Source organism: Toxotes jaculatrix, chromosome 9, assembly GCF_017976425.1.
Source record: "Toxotes jaculatrix isolate fToxJac2 chromosome 9, fToxJac2.pri, whole genome shotgun sequence".
In the NCBI taxonomy this organism is placed as follows: domain Eukaryota; kingdom Metazoa; phylum Chordata; class Actinopteri; family Toxotidae; genus Toxotes; species Toxotes jaculatrix.
Window position 1 is genome coordinate 379,150 of NC_054402.1, and position 19,709 is coordinate 398,858.

The window sequence follows — 19,709 nt, forward strand, 5'->3', positions numbered from 1 at the left end:
ATAATCAGGAACTTATACAGGACACGTGCGGGTGGAGATAAAAAACAAACGAATCCTGACGTTGGGAGGTTTGAGGCCCTGTGCTGTGTTTGTTGACATCAGGCTGCCTTGTTCTGACCCCCCAGCCGTGGAAAACCACTACGTCACCCCTATGGATCAATGTGAAACGGTTCATTTGGCCCCTCTGCATTTGACCACGTCCTCTCTCTGACTGAGGACGAGGAAACGTCCACTCGAGTGCCTTTGGTTTTTAGTTAAAATGAGGATTGTGTCTGTGGACACATTTCAAATTGTCATCTGTCAGCCCTCCAAATGCTTTGTAATCGCTCTCAATTATGCATGCTGAATGACGTTGCTAGGTTACAGAGCTGGCCAAGTGGCTGATGGGACCATCCAGTGGTCACTCAGTGTCGTGGGCTGAGAGAGGGCTTGCACTCAGCCACTTGGCAGCTCGAGCCTGGAACATGCTTCCAGTCCTCGAGGACGGGACGGCTCAGGTGTGGACAAGGACCCAGTGATTCTGTCCCCGGGACATCTTTCTCCACGGTCTCTGTTTTACAGTAGTTTTCCTTTACATTAATCTTAATGTGTTTTGTAATTAAATCTTTCATTTCCCAGTCTGCAGTCTGTTTCTACGGCCTCTTGCTGCTGTAGCGACCTCATTTCCCAGCAGGATCAATCAACCTTAATCCTCTGTGATCACATTTCTTTTCCTTTGTCTCCACCTGTCTGACACCTGTCTCCACCTGTCTGACACCTGTCTCCACCTGTCTGACACCTGTCTCCTGCTGAGCATCCTGATTTTGAACCTTGAACTCTAACATTAAGTGTAATCCCTGGCTGAGAGTGTAACTGCAGTCAGTGCAGGAGCGTTTGGGGTTTTCATTAACTGCTGCATCTCTGTGAGACAGTAACTGCCGAGCAGAACCATTACACTGATCACAACCACCAATCACAGCCATCGCCTTTTTAAAGAGCTGAGCTGGTCTAATATCTGGGGCTTCAAGCAGCTTCTCCTTTGTTGCTCACTGAGCTGCTCACGTCCAAACAACCCTGAACCAGCCTCCTACACGAGGAGGACCCTCAGAGACAACTGCCCACACAGGGACAGTGTGTGTGGAGCAAAAGCAGAGAGACAGGGACAGTAATCTCACACACACACACACACACACACACACACACACACACACACACACACACACACACACACACACACAGACACACACACACCATGTTATACAAGTTGTCAGAAACACAACCAGCTGTTCAGCCACTGTTACTGCAGCGACCTGCAGACCTCCAATATGGCTGCCATATGTAGCACTGAACGTACCATTTGCTGCTACACAGGCAGCGTTCACCTGAGAAGTACGTTCACAGAGCTTCCTGCGTGGAGCCTGATACATCAGAGAGAATAAAGAGTGAATGAAAGAAAACGTCCTGCCGCCGGCTCATACACTCATGCTCAGACGGGGTTGGAATAATGTTTGGCTGTAGATCACAACGTTTCCAAACGTCCCAGATACGCTGGGATGAGTTTTAGGAAATGTGTCTAAGAAGATGCCCAGGACATACAGAACATTTTCATTCCATCGTACAGCTGCAGAGGAGAGGAACAGGATGATGGGAAATATGTGATGATGGACAAAGAGGATTTTTTTTCTTGGACCTGAACCCAGCGTACTGTCACACAGTGTACAATTTATAAGTGCAGTCCATGATCCAGAGCTGGAGCCTGAGCCTGACACATGTCAGGACCATCCTCTGCTTACTGTGGAGCATCTGACCTGGAGACATACGGTCGCATGTTCAGGCCAAGACACTGACTGTCTGACCACCTCTGCTCTAAGGATGCAGAGGAAAGTTACTGCAGCTGGACCAGTTTGTTCCTGTCAGAAGCTGAGCCACACACACTGTCCATCAAACCCACAACACACACACACACCCTCTCTCTTACCTGTATATGAGTATATCGTCTGTGGAGCTGTTGTACTGGATCTGGTACATGCGGACTCCAGGTATGTGGTTCTGCGGGGGCCATCTGATGGTAGCAGAGCTGGACGTCAGATCGGACACACTGACCCTCTGCTGGTCAGACCGAGCCTGGCCTCCGCTGATGTTGGATTTGATGGAGGTGGGGATGTCTGAAGGCCCTGGGTCAGGGTCCAGTTTGGGGTCAAAGTGCGGAGACGGGTTGACGACTAACTCAACAGGAGCAGTGGCCTCCCCAGCTGCGTTAGACGCGATGCATGTGAACTTTCCAGAATCCTAGAAATCATTGAAAAAGAACAGAGAGGACTTTTATCCTTGGCTTCATGTGAGTGCATCTCTATGAAAACAGTTATTATAAAGGTTCTCTTCATGTTTTATTCAGTTAAGTCATGTTGGCACATTTTCAGTAAAAGATAAAAAAGGTTTGGTGTAGGAGTGTACTTTTATATCCCATAGACAAGAAATGAATAAATAAATAAAGGCTGTTATGTGCCAGAATGTGCATCACACAGTTTCTGGGAGATCTATTTTTTTTACACATTGAACAAATGAAGAAAAACAAACGGAGGTTAAGATGTGTTGGTGAGAGCTGGCTGCTGACTCATCTTCACACCAACAGCAAGGAACAGTAATATCGGAACTTCCTGATGTTGGACTTTAATGAAATGACTGAACTCGTTTCTGTTAAACACATTTCATGTCTTTCTTTTTGTTAGTTATGCATCAGTCTTCAGTGTTGTATTGTAAACTACAGATAAGAATGATGATGAAGTCAAACACAGGATAACAAGCTACATACTCTAACAATTATTATATTATTTATTTATTCAGGTGCTGAAAATGCTTTTGTTCTGCTGCATGTGTTTGAGTCGACATGAAGAAAAGACAGTGGATGAAAAAGAGACCGAGGCTTTCACAGTAAATTGGCTGAGCATGCACACAACCACACACACCACAAAGGAAACCACTTCTCAACCTTGACGGACGCCTTGAGGATGTCCAGTGAACCATTCTCGTAGCAAATGGTTCTGGACGTGTTTCCGATCAGCTTCCCATCAGGGCTAACCCAGTGTGTCGAAGGTTCGGGGTCTCCGATGGACTTACAGCGCAGGCTGACCTCCTGACCCTCCATCACAAACATCTTGGAGGTGTGACGAGTTATCATCGGTGGCTCACAAACGAATTCCTCCTGTTAGGGGACAAAAGACTAAAAACTATAGGTCACCACAGTTTCAGTGATACTAATGACTTCAGCCTGTCGGACACATAGAACTCTGTTTTTAAAGGACTGCTGAGATTTAAACAGTTCTTACCAAACAAATAAATCAAACACCAAAACAAAGAACAGGATAGATGGGACAAGTACGATAAAATATTTAAGGGATTCACTTGAAAAAGACAAATATCCAAATTTGTACTTTTCATACAAAACACTACACATCTGTGCATACGGGCTCTGACTGACCTCCACCGGTGTGTTCTTCCAAATGAGTTTCAGAAGGAGTTCAACTGTTTGTACAGGAAGATTAAATGATCTCCGAGATTTTCCAGCTCTTGCATTATTTAAAACCCACCCACTGACACCTAAGCCTGTATAAAGCCAGCCAAAACCCTGGTGGAGTATTACTGCAGGGCCAAGCAGGCCCAGCCCAGGCTTAGCAGGGCTTACTCATCATTCCGGCCACTCAGTGTGTCTCCAGACCTTTTTCTGGGTATTTCTTGGGTCTTGCTACCAGCAGCGATGATTGCTGACCTGACGACCGCTGGGTTGCACTTTCAAATAAACCACTCGTACCTCTCAGTCTTGTATTACATTCTGACCCTCAATTGCTCCTGGAAAGCTTAGCAGAAAAGACTGTGATTGAGCTGGGCGGCTCCCTGGTGTGAGTTTTTGGTGGGAAAACACTTATTTAGTTTTCTTACAGATGAATAAAATATCAGATTTGCCCTGATAAGCCTCAAATTCCAGCCAATGTCAGCTTTTCCTCTTTGCTCCATGAGAACAAGGCCTCACTGATTCTTGAGCTTTGCATTGAACAAGAAGAAGTGAAGATGCAGAAGCAGCCGAGCAGCGTTCATTGATTCCAGAGAGGGAATTCCCTCTGCAGCTGATGGCTAACGACTGACCTCTGATGGATGCAGTGGAGCTTCACTCGTCCTGGCAGTAGGAAAGAGGCTATTAACTCTCTGAGCATTAATATGCTCAGACACTTTAGTGACACAGAGGCCTCTGGATCAACCTCTTTACAAGGCTAATCCTCTTATAGTGATCCTACAGCACCTCTCTGAAGGAGGCCCACAACTGTTACTCAAGGTGAGGCAAAGGTCTGTACATCACCCGCTCTAATATGATACCAATTAATCCCTTCTTTATCTCATGGCTCACCTCCACTTATCACTGCAGCTCTCAAACAGCCCGATGAGGCAGTCGTTTGTATCACACTCTTTAAAATCACATCTTGATCCAAACCACTTATCTCAGCTGTTATCTCTGCAAGTATCAGCACAGCTCAGCTGGTTTCCAGCAGGTGTTTAGATGAAGAACAGACCAGATCATTCAGCTGCTTCTCAACCTTTAGTCTCACACCGTCTAAGTGTAATTGCAGCAACACCTCCTCGAAGGTCACAGGTACCAGCCTACAGCGTTCAGGTTGGAGGACCACACAGGTGTAATGCTGGGACTGAAAGGGTTAACCTGTTTGATTGCTGTAAATTCTAATTTATTTTTAATTTATTTCAAAAAACATTTTTTTGGTAACTTGTCTCCAGGGACTTCAGATGAAAAAAAGCTTTACAGTAATGTTTATTAATGTTCACTGTCCCTGTTAAATACTCGTGTTCTCAGGGATTAGACACAGATTCTCTAAACATGTAAAAACCATGTGACCTTAAATCACCTCTTAATGTTTCTCTGCCCGTGTTCTGTGGGTTTTAAAATCAGGTTTGTTTGGCATCGTATCGCTGTGATATCAGGATTAATAACACTCTGCAGTAACTTAAACAAACCTCTCTAATGGTCCAGAAGTATTTGCCGGCCAGGTCTTTAGGTGAAGCACATGTCTCCAGGTCATCCTCCCTGGTCAGTCTGCGAAGCCAGACCAGTTCACAGTTACAGTGCAGAGGGTTCCCGCCAAAACTCAGCACCAGAGCGGTGAGAGGAGAGCCCTTCATCTTAGCATACACTGGGATCCGCAGGAACAGCGGGTCTGGTGGAATCTTCTTCAGTTTGTTGGATGTCATGTCGAGTCTGGTGATGGAGACAGAATCAGTCACTTTATTGTGAGACATGCTTCAGTATCTTTTCCTGTGTCGGCCACTCGTCATCTCCAGGAACTGAACAGATGTTTCCTCACCAAAACCCTGGACCTGCTGACTGTTTACAAGACTCAAGCATCTCCTGTGGTTGTTGCTGACAAACATGTCAAACACACTCACCTGTGCACATGGACAAACCCAGAGTAGCACCTGCTGGGCCACAAGCTTTGTGTCTCCAGGGCAGAAACAGCCCATAACAGCCTTTCACACTGAGCCCGGCTGGTTTTCCTTCTTACATTACGACGATTGTAAACGTTACCAAGGAGCATGACTGTGATGTGAAGGAAATCTTAATATTAGTCCTGGATGTGTTAGCAGGAGTGTCAGAAAGCTCCAACAGGACTCTGTGCCGTCTCCTCTAGATTGGTGATGACTCTTTGTTGTTCTGTGCTGAAGCATCTGCTCAGATTCAGGTTTACGTTTACAGACCTACAGCTAACTAATTTTAATTTTACTACAGTATTATTTCATAAACACAGGGCACATTAGTCCCATGGTGGGGAAACTGCATCCGTCACAGCAGCAAAGAGACAGATTCAGGCAGCAGAACATACAAAACATATCCAAATATAAAGACTTGAGATAACACAGACAGTATAAACAGTACAGACAGTACAGACAGTATAAACAGCATAGAGTGTGTGAGAATGAGAGTTGAGGTTGGACTGGAGGCTGGAGCCAAAGTTCAGTCTGATCGGTGTGTGTGTGTGAGTCTGTGCCAATAATAATAACTACACATTTGTCTGATTTGTCTCTTGTGTGTGAATCTGTGCAAACACTCACACACACACTCACACACACATACACACACACACACACACAGTGATGTGCAGAGCTGAGGAGCAGCCCGAGGTCGCTGTTTCAAATCCCCAGTCTGTGTGGAAGTCAGTGAGGGCTCAGGCGTTTACCATCATCTCCTTTCACTGTGCAGGGGCTGAACCCACAGCTGCTCCAGTGGAGCTGCAGCACAGACCTGGTCATACTGGGCATCTCCCAGCTGTACGAGTGTGGAGCCGCTGCTCTGTGATTCCACTTTAGTTGTATCCTGCTCTAGTTTTAAGTTTAATTGGTGGAAAATCAATTAAAGGAAACAAACAGCTCACCAGAGGGACTGATGTAGAACAAAACCTGATTTGAAATGGTTTATTTTAATTCTGATGCTTCAGTCACAACAAAAATCCCCCTTCAGAAGATGTTGTCCCAGAGAAGATTTAGGGTTCATGTTCAGAACCAGCTGCAGGTTCTTTGTGTCTCTGCGAGGCCCTGAAGTCCCGTGGTACCTACCATTACCTGGCTGAAGGTCACCTGGCTGTGGCGATAGTTACAGCCACTGTTTGTCAGAATCTTCAAATAATTCACATCTTCCTGAGATGCACCTGCTGGATGGTCGGACTGCAGGTGTACCGTTCCACTTTGTTGACCAGCTGCTCTCTCCCTGCCTCAGGTCGTGGACAGTGGCTTTATGAGAGCGTGTTTGATGGGGTTGGTGAAACTGGCTGAAGCAGCATCAGACAGTGTGTGTCCTGTAACTCTGAGGTGAAAGCTGTTGTTCATGGCCCAGTGCAGTGATGACAACAGCGTTCAGACTTTTACTGGAGGAGCACGAAGCGTTAGATGTGTGTCGTGTACTGAAACGGAAGCTGAAGTGACAGAGCTGCACACATTTTAATTTAAGGAAGCAGGAGGATGATAAATGTATGATGTGCTGTCTTCATGTGATCCTCACCTGGCCAGTTTGTGCAGGTTGGAGAAGATTCCCTCAGGGACACTCTCTATGAGGTTGTGATCCAGGCTCAGGGTGTTGACACTGATCAGCAGGGCAATGGTCTCCCAAGGGATGTCCACCAGGTTGTTGTAGCTGAGATCCAAGTCCTCCAGGGTCTCCAGGAAGTCCTGAACACGGGGTAGGGGACAGAACAGAAACTGTGAGCATAATCAAATCCTGAACTTTCACTCTGTCGTCAGCTTAAATGAAGCATCATCAATATTCTGAAGGAAATCAACAGAACCACCAGTTTTTCTTATGTCAGAGACACCTGGAGGCAATGAAAGGAACCAGAAGAAGCTGTGAAGAGTTCAAACAGCCACACGAGCAGAAAATCACTCACAAATGGCCGAAATTTCACGACTGTCCTCTCGAGGACAATCGTTTTTTCTTTGAACTGCTGGAAACGACACATGCTCAGTTACATGGTGGGTGGAGCGGTGCACTGCACGTCCAACATCAGACGCTGGAGTCTGCGGTTTCCTGCCGACAGTCCTAACACGCAGACAACAAAAGCAGTGGCAGCTGTTGGCCGGTGGGTGAGAGCAGAAGAGTAAAGCTCAGGCTGAAGGTCAGAGGTCGGCTCCATTAGTGAGTCCTGCAGAGGTCTAAGAGCCGGCCCCGGGGGGACACTGTGGCACCTCAGTGCTGGACTTTTAACGAGCAGAGAAAGGACAGCGTCAGTTTATTTTAGGGCCGGGTTATTAAAAGGTGTCCAGCTGAGCGGTGGGGACAGGCAGGGCTGGGTCCGTCCGATATTTCAGAGCTGGAGCCAGAAACGTGGCGTGATTCTCACACAGCACTTGACCCTCAGCACCACAGCTGCTCTGAAGAGCTGTGAATGACTTTGTAATAACTTTTCAAACTGAGAATCTATTTCTGAACGCCTCAGCAACGAATCAGAGAGTGTGCTGCAGCACCGACCCCAAATATTCAGGTTTAAAACAGTTGTGCAGTTTGTTAGTTTGTTAGTGGACTGAGCTTTTCCTGGGGAGCTGGTGGCAGCAGGACAGGAACATTTTGGATGTTTTTCAGGACAATTCTTTGAATTCTTCTTGATTTTTAGAGTAATTTTGGTCCATTTTCAGGGCAATTACATAATTACACTATGTTCATGTAAGTACAGAATTAATGGTGCATGCTGGGAAACCAAAACTCCATTTGTAGCATCACAAAGATTAGTTTTAAATTGAAATTATAATTATAATTTACAGCTGATGAAGGCCTGGGGGTAACTGGGCAGTTCTGTCTGTCTTAGACTGTCGTCCTATTTCTCCATATTAGATTGTAATATAGTGTAAAACCAAATGAACAAAGGAAAAATAAGAGAAATTCGTTACTGGGTCTGTTCATTTCAGCTGTTTATCCTAAACTGCACAGACTGAAGCATGCCTTCACATCACTGTCTCCACTTCACAGAAAATTATGACACAGTTCTGTGTTTCATCACACAGCAGAACACACATTTGTCCAATTTCAGCTTCGCCACAACATTAAAGTTGTTCCTGATGTTAGAGAACCAATAAAACAATGATCTACAGTGTATAATCCAGTGTATGCTGCTCATGATACTTCTGTACTTCTGCTCAGCCCAGGGTAAATGATGAATGCGACACTTTGGCTTGTTCAGGTGGAGCACGTGTACCTGAAAGGCTCCCTCTGATATACTGTGCAGCTGGTTGTTGGCCAGGATGAGGTGCCTCAGGTTCACCAGGCCCTGGAAGTGGGAGTCGTCCAGGGTGGTGAGGCGGTTGGCATCCAGGTGGAGGGCGTGGAGATCCTGTAGGTCAGCGAAGGCGTAGGGCCGGATCTGACTGATGGTGTTTCTGCTCAGGGTCAGGTGGATCTGGATTTACAGGCAAAGATGAAAGTAGTGTTATAGAATCACTGACTCACACACTTTCTCTCTCTGTTCTTTTTAAATAGCTGTGAGTGATTTCATTTTATACCAGCAATAATTTATAAATCTGCCATGTTTTAGAGTTATGCTCTTTCTCTCCTGCAGGGAGGTCAAAGGTCAGGGTTAGCTGATGAGGCACCGCCTTGGAAATGATAGAGATTCAATGTTTTGAGCCGGTTGGACCCTCCGGGCTGTGGGGGTGAAATCAGCAGCCTGGTTACAGGATGGTCTTTAAACACTCGGTCGCCCTGCCACTCTTCTGCATTAATAATAATTTTAGCAATTAGTAGTAGAGTAATGTGGGTCAACTGAGACACGGAAGTACAAATCAAATTATTAAAAAATAAGTTGGAGCTTCATTAAAAGGTAATAAGACAGTTAGCAAACACGCTGCAGAGGAAAACCAGAAATACATTCTGCTCACACCCAAGAAAGGGTCAGTCAGCACCCACACATTCGTAAACCTGTTCAGGCAAAGCATCTGTGGAGCTCTGTCACACGAAACCAAATGATTAAAACCTCATTTCCCATGTTGCCTTGTGTGTGAGCAAACATCATCTGTGCTGGAGAAGAAACGTGTTTTTTACATGAAGGAAGTCTCCAGCTGTGACGAGTTGGTTTTCCTGTTTTTGTGCTGCACGCGGTGAAGCCTCTCCACCTCCGGTCCATCATTACACTGGAATCATGAGCTCATGACCTGAGAGCTCTCTGAAGAGTTCCCTCCATCACATGTTCCACACACGAAGCCTCAACATGTGATGTTCACTTTCTTCTTCTGCTGCACCCTCTTCACCCCCCGCCTTCCTGCAGACCTTACCCTTCATGTAGTGATGTCCTACATTTCCCAGAATCCCTTTTCATAGTCCTGTTCAACATGTTTATCTTGTGCTGACAAATGTGGGTCACACCACTGTTGGTGGAGAGAAGTAAATATAGTGTCACGGTGGCTGCAGCTCTGTGAAAGGACACGGTGCAGATGTTTCCATGGTTATGGCAAACATGTTTGGTAAAAGCTTGTCGGTCACTTCAGGATGTCCCACGTGTCCCCTATGCATTAAAGGAACAATGGAGACTTTCTGGTCCTGGGTGGGACGAGTTACTCTCCATGGTGATATCGATCCGTGCAGCAGCCGAAGCTACGACAGAAATGTCACAGCTTCAGGCGGCAGCAGACGAGGCCTCTTCACAAGCTTTCCAACAGTCTCATCACCAAACAGCAACGCTGGTGGAGGAAAACCCCGGATCCAGCTCAGGGCACGGTTCTCTGTTCGGTCTCCATCTGCACACGGAGCGGTTCAGATGGAGAAAACATCCGGAGATCAGAAGTGATCGTTAACAGCTGGACTGTGACTGGATGTGAACTCTTTTCTCCAGCATGAAATCAAACACCTCACTGCACAGGACACACACACACACACACATTGTTACTGAGCACTGGTACAGACTGTGAATCGTCCAGCGTGAGTTTAACTCTGGATTTAAATTAGAAAAAGAAACAAGGCTGCTTTAAAACCAAGCTAATGAGCTGCGCTTAGTGTTTTCTTCCTGGCAGGTCACTACTCATTGTGTCTGACCACACACAGCCTGAGACGTGAGGGCTCCTCTGCGTCCTGACTGCAGCACTGAGGTCTGAAAGACGCCTTCTTCTGAATGGTCAAAGCTTTTTTTTTTTTTTTAAACATTTCCAGCAGCTTCAAATGTTGCTGCTGTTCGTCTTTGTCTTTGTCAGACGTCTGAACACAAGGTTCCTGAGCATTTACTCAGGCTGCTGACTGTTACGTACCCATCATCACAGTGAAAGACATCAGTAACATAAACCTTTGTCTAACTGATACGTTCCACCGGCTGTGTTTGTCTTTCTAAAATAAATTACACAGAACAACATAAAAACAACAACAACAACAGACACAATAACAAGTCAAACTAAACAACAGCACAGCTGGATCATATCCATATCAAACTGAAACTAACTGATTTCACAAACCAAAGTAAACACGAATGTAAAGGAAACGTTAGAAAACCGTGCTCTGACCAGGCTGGACATGTTGGCGAAGTCTCGGTGTCTTAGTGTTGTGATGAAGTTGTCCATCAGCCTGAGCTCGGCCGTTTGGCGGTCGATGTTGGGCGGGACAAAGAGGAGGCCCGTCTTGGCACACAGCACCGTGTAAGACGGCAGCAAGTTCTGGCAGGTGCACCGCTTTGGACACAGCATGGAGGAGGAACAGGAGGGGACGGAGGACAGGAGGACAACGAAGAGGAGGAGGAGACGGCAGACCAACGAGGAGACGACATCCATGGCTGTAACAGAGAACAGAGAAACAGGAGCAGACATCAGTTCCAGTTCCTGCACATGAGAATCAAATTGGACATTTAAATGTTCCCTGGGACTGAAAATGACTTCCAGGGTTCCCACTGAGTTTCAAATTAAAAGCTTTAATGCTTCATCTAAATCACTGCTCCTTGATTTGACTGACAGATTCTGTTGTTCAGTGAAGCCAATGTGAAGACGATGTGAAGCCTCCGTCTCAGTCAGGACAAACTTTTTCACAAACTTTATTTCTGTTTTCCAGAACCTTCCAGATTTGTGGGTTTCCAGAAAAAAGAAGTGTTATAATAAATGCTTTACAACAGAGAGGAGAGGAGGATGGATAAAGAGAGTGAACCGGGGGGTTGTGGCGTGCAGGGGCTGACAGAGGCAGAGAGACAGAGCGAGGGATAAAAAGGAGGAGAAGTCAGGAGTTTGTTGTGTGTTTTTTCTGCTGAGTGAGTCGAACTGGGAAAGTAAACAGTACTTATATCATCAATTAAGCTCACTGCACTCATGATTACGATCTGAGCACAACATTAAAGAACACAAATTATGCTGCGTGTGGTTGTCTGTCTCACTTCATGACTTTCATAGATACCTTGGTGCATAAATATGAGACTGAACAACTGTTCCAGCAGCAGCAGCAATAAAGGAATTCATTTACATCCATATCGATTTCTCTCCATTCGGTTTGTGCATTCAGCTCAGCAGAGCCCGAATAAATTCACAGGAGGAGGAAAAGGAAACACACACACACACACACGTGCACACACACGCACACACACGCACACACACACACGCACGCACACACACACGTGCACACACACGCACACACACGCACACACACGCACACACACGCACACACACACACGCACGCACGCACACACACGCACACACACACACACACACACACGCACACACACACGTGCACACACACGCACACACACGCACACACACGCACACACGCGCACACACGCACACACACGCACACACACGCACACACACACACACACACGCACACACACACGTGCACACACACGCACACACACGCACACACACACACACACGCACACACACGCACACACACACACGCACGCACGCACACACACGCACACACACACACACACGCGCACACACACACACACACACACGCACACACACACACACACACACGCACGCATCCACGCATGTCACATGTACCTACTCTGGAAAGAGTTCCTCTGAGTTAAATGCTGAGCGACTGCAGGAAGGTCGATTGCAAATAACAGCAGGAAGAGACGCTCTTTTATTTACAGAGCTGAAATATTCAAACTGTGCTTCAACTGCAGCACAGAATACAGAACAGGAAGTGTGCACATGTCCTCACAGCAGGGGACGGGGCAGGAGATGGAGCTAAATGTGAGGAGGTAATGGGAGAGATGGAAATGATGGGGAGAATTCAGAACCCAGCCGACACCACACTCAAATGTCAATGGGTAAGTGAAGAGTCTGCAGCTGATGGGAATGTAAGCACAGAACACGAAGGCAACAACCTGTGACTGACATGGGAACATGTCAGATCTGTGTTGAGGTGAAAGCAGAGTTCAGAGCACAGCGCCTGGATGGTTCACGTCTAACAGTTATATTTAGCAAAGTAATGAGTTTGGATTTTAATGTTGCTAAGAAATGAGCAGTGATAGCAAACAAACAAACAAACAAACAAACTGAGAAGGTCATTCTGGTTAGAGCTTATTATCAGTTTTATTAGCTTCTACTCCTTTGGCTTTGTTTTTGTTTTCATTCCTTTCTTTCTTTTTTTCTTTTTTTTGCAGATGATTCCTTCTCCAGTTTTCTCTGGTGCAACCAAACAACAGTTTTTAGGTCTCTTTGTTCACTGGAGCCGTTTCTCCAGTGTTTGGTGGGTTCCCCTGAGAACCGCCCGCAAGCATTTCTGTTGAACACACACACGCAAAGCTTCGAATAAACGACAGCGGATCGTTCGTTTACATCTCACCACATTCCAGATGTCAGTGTGGCAGTGATAATGTGTGGTGGTTTTCTTTTGGAAGATTATCTATAAACACGTTTTACAGTGGAATTCAGGTGCAATGCTGAGTCTCTGCAGAAGAGAGGAGCTGCTCTGAGAACAGATTGAATTTGTTTAGTCAGAGCAGCGTGAGAAAAATACAAAGCAGCTCTTCTCTCTCTGTTGCCCTCTCCCTCCTTTCATCACTCTCTTCTTGACTGAAAGTGCTTCTCATTTCACTTGCATCCCTCCTTTTCTCTTTCCCTTCACTTATCTTCCAACCTGCATCCTCCCATCATCCCTCTCTCCATATCAGTCTGTCTTTCTTTCAAATTCTTTCTTCAAAACAAACGAGTTGTTGAAGGTTAGAGTATTACTCTCAGTTCGGGATGTTTATCTGTGGTTTTACCTCGGACATATTTAGTTCTGCTCTTATCACACGAAAACGTGTTTGTGTGTGTACTTGTATGGCTATACAGTGTGAGGACATTTTGGGAAAGTGAGGACATTTTGCCCTGTCCTCACTTTCTGACTCACCTTAAAATGGATGTTATGGATGAGGGTTAAGACTTGGATAGAATTAGGTTTAGGTTAGGTTTAGGTTAGGTTTAGGTTTAGGGTTAGTGAGGATCACATCTTAGATGAGCGGATAATGGGCTGAAAGGTGGGGGACATAAAGAAAGAAAAAGAGATGAACAAATAAGCTGAAGAGAGATTGAGGACAGGGCAGACAAAGGAGGGGAGGAAGAAAAAATGAAAAAGGGAGAAGAAGGTTGATGAACTCAGAAAGAGGAGGCTAAGCGAGCGAGGCGGGTTGGGACGGGAAAGATGAGAAACAAGAAGAAGAAGAAAAAAATGAACAATTTCTGTTGCAGAAGTGACATTTTCCGACCAGCTGGTGGGGATGTTGTGCTTAGAAACAGGCACACGCAAACATGTATGTGCATACACAAACACACACACACACAAAGAGAGGCCACTAAAGTGAGCTGTATACTGCTGCTAGAGAAACAGAGACTGAAAACCAGAGAGAAACAGGAGAGAGCAAAGGAGACAGAGACAAAGACGTATGAGGACCAAAGCAGGATGGATCACTTCACTTTTATATACTCTGGCCTCATTTCCTCTTTTTCTCAATAAGCTCCACTGCTGCCTTTATCGTGTCCCACCATGTTATATATCACATGCTGAAACTGTGGTTTGCATTTGTGATTTATGGACTAAAACACCACTCGACTGTCCGACTGTTTAAATTTACCTGTCCTTTTCCAAGAAATGATCTTTACACGCCACCGATATGCTACAGAAGTGTAATGCTGCCCATGTTTAATTTTATCAACACAATGAGAAAAAGTTTTTAATGAAAATATTTGCCAAGTCGCAAAATGTTGATGGAGAAAGAATCAGTTCATGGGTTCATGGCTACACAGACAGTAGCTGTTAGCAGGATACGTTTATTTATTTATTTATTTGTTGTCTCTTCGGTGAATTCATGAGATAAATAATAAAAGAACATCTGCCTCATTCTCTGAAGAAACACAAGAAAAACCTTCACTGACAATTAAAACTTCATTCACAGTAAAACACGTCCTCACAAGCCGTGAGCGAAACACTAAAGTAACAGTGAACTGCTTCTACACATTCATCACTTCATAATGTCTGAAAACTAGTCTAAATGAATGAATGAATCTGAACTGATTTCTCTCACTGTACATACAGGAATTCATTCAGTTTGCCAGTTAGCCCCGTCTGTCTGTCTGCCTGTCTGTCTGACAGCCTGTCTGACAGCCTGTCTGTCTGTCTGCCTGTCTGTCTGACAGCCTGTCTGACAGCCTGTCTGTCTGTCTGCCTGTCTGTCTGTCTGACAGCCTGTCTGACAGCCTGTCTGTCTGTCTGCCTGTCTGTCTGCCTGTCTGTCTGACAGCCTGTCTGACAGCCTGTCTGTCTGTCTGCCTGTCAGTCAGCCTGTCTGTCTGTCTGTCTGTCTGACAGCCTGTCTGTCTGCCTGTCTGTCTGTCTGCCTGTCTGTCTGACAGCCTGTCTGACAGCCTGTCTGTCTGTCTGCCTGTCAGTCAGCCTGTCTGTCTGTCTGTCTGTCTGCCTGTCTGTCTGTCTGCCTGTTTGTTTATCTGTCTGTCTGACTGACATCTGCAGGGCCAGCTACAGGTGATGGTGCTGCAGTGGTGGAGGGAGTCTGGGTCGGATTCATTCATATGAATAATGACTGAATGAGTGTTAGGATTCACAGCGATGACATGGTGAGATGTCTGCATACAGAGGGCTCTGCTGCACTGTAACTCCACAATGCAGAGGATGCTGAATGAATGCTTATTTATGGAATCTGTTATTGTTTATAGGAGCCGCATTAGCTTCTGCTAATGAGGTTGCTAATCTCCCCAAGGTCCATCCACACACAGAAGCAGCTCAGCTGTGGACATAAAGGCATAAAAGATCAAAGTAAACTTACAGGAAGAATATGAGATGCAGCAAAACAAGAGCTCAATAAGTGAATATGTAAATAAATAAGACAAACAAATCAGTAAATTATTACTGAAACTAGTTTAGAAGTAAGAATGGATTTGCTCCTCACTCGTGATACATTAAAGACTAATTAACACCGAGCAGAAAAGCATCGTCTGTTGTTTCACGTTAATTCACAACGAAAGCAGTGACGACAAACTGCTGCACAGCAAAAAAGATCCGCAAACAGGAACAAAAGAACAAACAGGAAGCAGAAATAAAATTAGCTCCAAGAACCAAGAAGACAACAAACTGACAACAGTGAGAATTAAAGGTATAAAAAAACTCTCCTCTAATAATAATAAGCTGTCAGAAAGTTTCTGTGGTTTCTATCAGAAAGACAGAAACCGGTGTTAGTGATGTGAACATGCTGGTGTCCTGATTACAACCGATAGTTTGATCAGTGTCAGGCGGTGCAGGAATTACATGATGGAACAGAAGCAACAGAGTGATGAAGCAATGAAAAACAAACGTAACTGGCGACTTTACGGTTTACGTCACATGATGACACCAAAGCAAATTCATCACAAGCTGCATTTAAAGCATGAATCTTTTTATACTGGCTGTCATTTACCTTACTCTCTACTCTGTTATTAAACTGGTGATTCCTCCTTTGGTATCTGGTCATACTTAATCACTTATTTTATTATCTTATTATTTATTTCTATTTTTTATTTATTTATGTTACCATACATCATATGTCAAAGGCCTGAAAGCTAAAGTTTCCTCTTCCTCCAACCATTTAAAATGATCATTATCTACAAGTCTGACATCTATTTAAGCGCGGACACCCTTCATCACGCACTGTGGATGTACATGCACAAAGCTGGCCTGTTATAGCTGCTGCTCTTTTCTCTGTGGTGATGGATGTCTGAACATTGTCATTCATATTAATGCCACTGCAGCCAGTATCAATCACTGTCCGGCAGCTCCGCTCGCTGGGAACGCAGCTCATCAGCAGCGTGGAATCTGCCTCAAAGGCCACAAAGATCAAAGTCGAACAAAAATCTGCTTCACTTTTCAGAAAAAGTGAGCCTTTGATCAGGCACATTGTGCTTCTTCACATCAATGATTTTTCACTCTTGTCCAGAAAGCTCATGGTTTGCTCCTGTTTGATCACAGGAGTACATCGGTGATTTGGTGCGTGTGCCTCGTTTGGAGCAGTGAATAATGTCAGGGAAGTTTATTGTTTGGTTCAGCAGTAAAATGTCTGCACAACCTGCTCTGTGCAGCTCAGGAAAGCAGACAGAACCTGCAGGCTGCTTGTTACTATCACCTGACTGACATTACCACATTCCACTGGATCTGAAGCTGCACTGTGCGAAGCATCGAGGGAATACAAGTGGTGTTTGGAACCTGCCTGATATTGTGTTGGTCCCTCTTTTGCTGCCATAACAGCCCTGACCCTTCGAGGCATGGACTCCACTGGACCCCTGAAGGTGAAGGTGTGCTGTGGGATCTGGCACCATCTGGCAGCAGATCCTGTAAGCTGTGAGGCGGGGCCTCCATGGATCGGACCTGTTCGTCCAGCACATCCCACAGATGCTCGACTGGATTGAGATCTGGGGAATCTGGAGGCCGAGTCAACACCTCAAACTCGTTGTTGTGCTCCTCAGACCAGCTTTGCTTTGTGGGACGGAGCATTATCCTGCTGAACGAGGCCACAGCCGTCAGGGAACACCGTGTACATGGACAGCAACGGTGCTGAGGTAGGTGGTACGCGTCAAAGTAACATCCACATGGATGGCAGGACCCAAAGTTTCCCAGCATCCTGCTGGTTCTAAGGTGACTGACCATTGCAGACCAGGAACACCCCACAAGAGCTGCAGTATTGGAGAGTTTCCAACCCCATGGTAAACAATAGCAGCATGAAACTGTTTACGACCTGGAGAGGGCATCCATTATCCTGGCCTCGATGGTGGCAAAACTTCAGGTCACACTCCTGAAGAAACAAACTCCACCACATCAGTCGCTGATTGGAGCTGAGCATACTGAAACATAAACATCAAAATACTTCAAGGCCAGAATGAGTGCAAAGGCCTCCTCAGTCGTGGAATAGCACCGTGGACATCAAACTTGTGGGAGAGATAACACAAAGGTTCCACCTCATCAGCACCATCCTGCACAACAGCTCCAGCTCACACATCACTAGCATCCACAGCTAACTTGAAGGGCTTGTTGAAGTCTGGAGCTAAAAGAACAGGTGCATTTGTCAAAAGTGCTTTTAGATTTTCAAAAGCATCTTGGCACTTCATGTCCCACAGAAAAGGAACCTTTGGGCTCAGCAGGTTGTTTAAAGGAGGCACAATGTTGGCAAAATTACAGCAAAACCCTCTGTAATCACCAATCATGCCGAGAAACCTTCTAAGTTCCCGGCGTGAAGATGGAGCACTGAACTTCAAAATGGCCTCCACTTTAGCCTTAATGGGCTCGACGACACCACAACCACCCACTGCAGAGTAGAGGGTGCTTGTGACCACAGACTGGTAGCAAAACTCCAGCAACATTAAAGGACCTGAGCTTCCTCAGGAAGCACAGCCCGCTCACGGCAGCATTGCTGTTGTCCTTCCAGTCCAGCCTGATGTTCACATGGACTCCCAGGTATTCGTAGCAGTCCACCACCTCCACCTCCTGGCCCTGGATGTTGATGGTGTCAACTTCCTCCTGAAGTCAGTGACTCCTGTCCATCTCTAATACACCCAAACACCCCAGAGCTTTTTATACTCACTCGGTATTTTTAGATAGATAGATTGAAAATCATCTTCTTTAATTGAAATCATCTTCTCATTTATGTAGGTACAAAAAAACCTTTTAAGCCAGAAAAGCAAAACAAAACAAACAAGAGAAAAAACTCATTTCAAGTGTAATATACGCCTCAGCAGTGAAGTAATCTTGGTATCGTGGATTTCTAATGATGGTCTATAATCTCAGTAGGCTTCAGGACCCCTCCGGTGACATTATCACAGCATTTGCATTTCCAAGGCTCCCCTGGGAACAGCTCATCCCGAACAAACAGGAATACCATTATCACTGCCAGGCAGCGGCCCAATCAGAATGAGTTAAAGTCAGAGATGCTGATAGTTCTCTGATATCAGTCACAGATCTCTCAAACCTCCTCTGAGCAATCGAACGTGTTAATACACCAGAAAAACTGAGCCATGGACTGTTTTTTTTTGGCTATATAACACAATTATGTTTTCATTCATAACTCAAGCTAAAACAGGAACTTAAAGAATCTATAGACTTGTGTAGGTTTGTGGTTTGTGGAATGATACTGTCAGTGAAGCTGTGCATCTGCACACGCCTGCATCAGGACTAAAACACGTTACCTAAAAGATGGAGTCCTTCACTATAACAACCAGCAATCACATGATGTCAGTGCAGCGTTTGAACCTCCGAGATAGAAATGAGCCTTCCCAGCATGCCTTTGGACCCCTACGGTGACATCATCACCCCATTACAGATTCCCAGCTCACCTACTCATAAACTGCTGCACCATTACTGCTGCCAGTCACTGTCCCAATCAAACAGAGGTGCAGGCGTACAGCAGGGGAGTGGAGACACACACACACACACACACACACACACACACACACACACACACACACCTGTATGTGTCTCTAACCACAGGGATCAGTGTTTGCCCTCAGTTTGACTTGTAAACTAGCGACTCAGTTGAAAGGCTTATTTGATTGTTGCTGAGGCGACTGGAGGGAGAAGATTGTGCTCTTCCAACAGAGTGAGTGTGTGTGTGTGTGTGTGTGTGTGTCGTGGCTGGGTGAAGACAATCAGAGTCATCACTTCATCTCATCTTGGTGTGACGGGAGCAGAAGCCTGGTCACATGTACAGTGTGAGAGGGAGTTTTCTGACACTGTGTGACTGACTGAATGATTTAAAGGATTA

The 19,709-nt window shown here is 45.6% G+C and overlaps 1 protein-coding gene across 3 annotated transcripts in view; it reads right to left on the reverse strand.

The window, feature by feature from the left end:
* si:cabz01090165.1 (uncharacterized protein LOC100333421 homolog) overlaps nucleotides 1-19,709 on the reverse strand; it is a 119,908-nt gene that overhangs the window by 16,674 nt on the left and 83,525 nt on the right. For all 3 annotated transcript variants that reach the window (XR_005894632.1, XR_005894633.1, XM_041047243.1), the window contains exons 5-10: nucleotides 11,005-11,270; nucleotides 8,718-8,918; nucleotides 7,034-7,200; nucleotides 4,999-5,239; nucleotides 2,969-3,181; nucleotides 1,958-2,268 (exon numbers count right to left, since the gene is read on the reverse strand). Coding sequence is in view for 1 of the 3 variants with exons in the window: in XM_041047243.1 (XP_040903177.1) it covers nucleotides 1,958-2,268; nucleotides 2,969-3,181; nucleotides 4,999-5,239; nucleotides 7,034-7,200; nucleotides 8,718-8,918; nucleotides 11,005-11,268 (1,397 nt within the window). In the remaining 2 variants the exon portion in view is untranslated. The remainder of the gene's footprint in view (nucleotides 1-1,957; nucleotides 2,269-2,968; nucleotides 3,182-4,998; nucleotides 5,240-7,033; nucleotides 7,201-8,717; nucleotides 8,919-11,004; nucleotides 11,271-19,709) is intronic.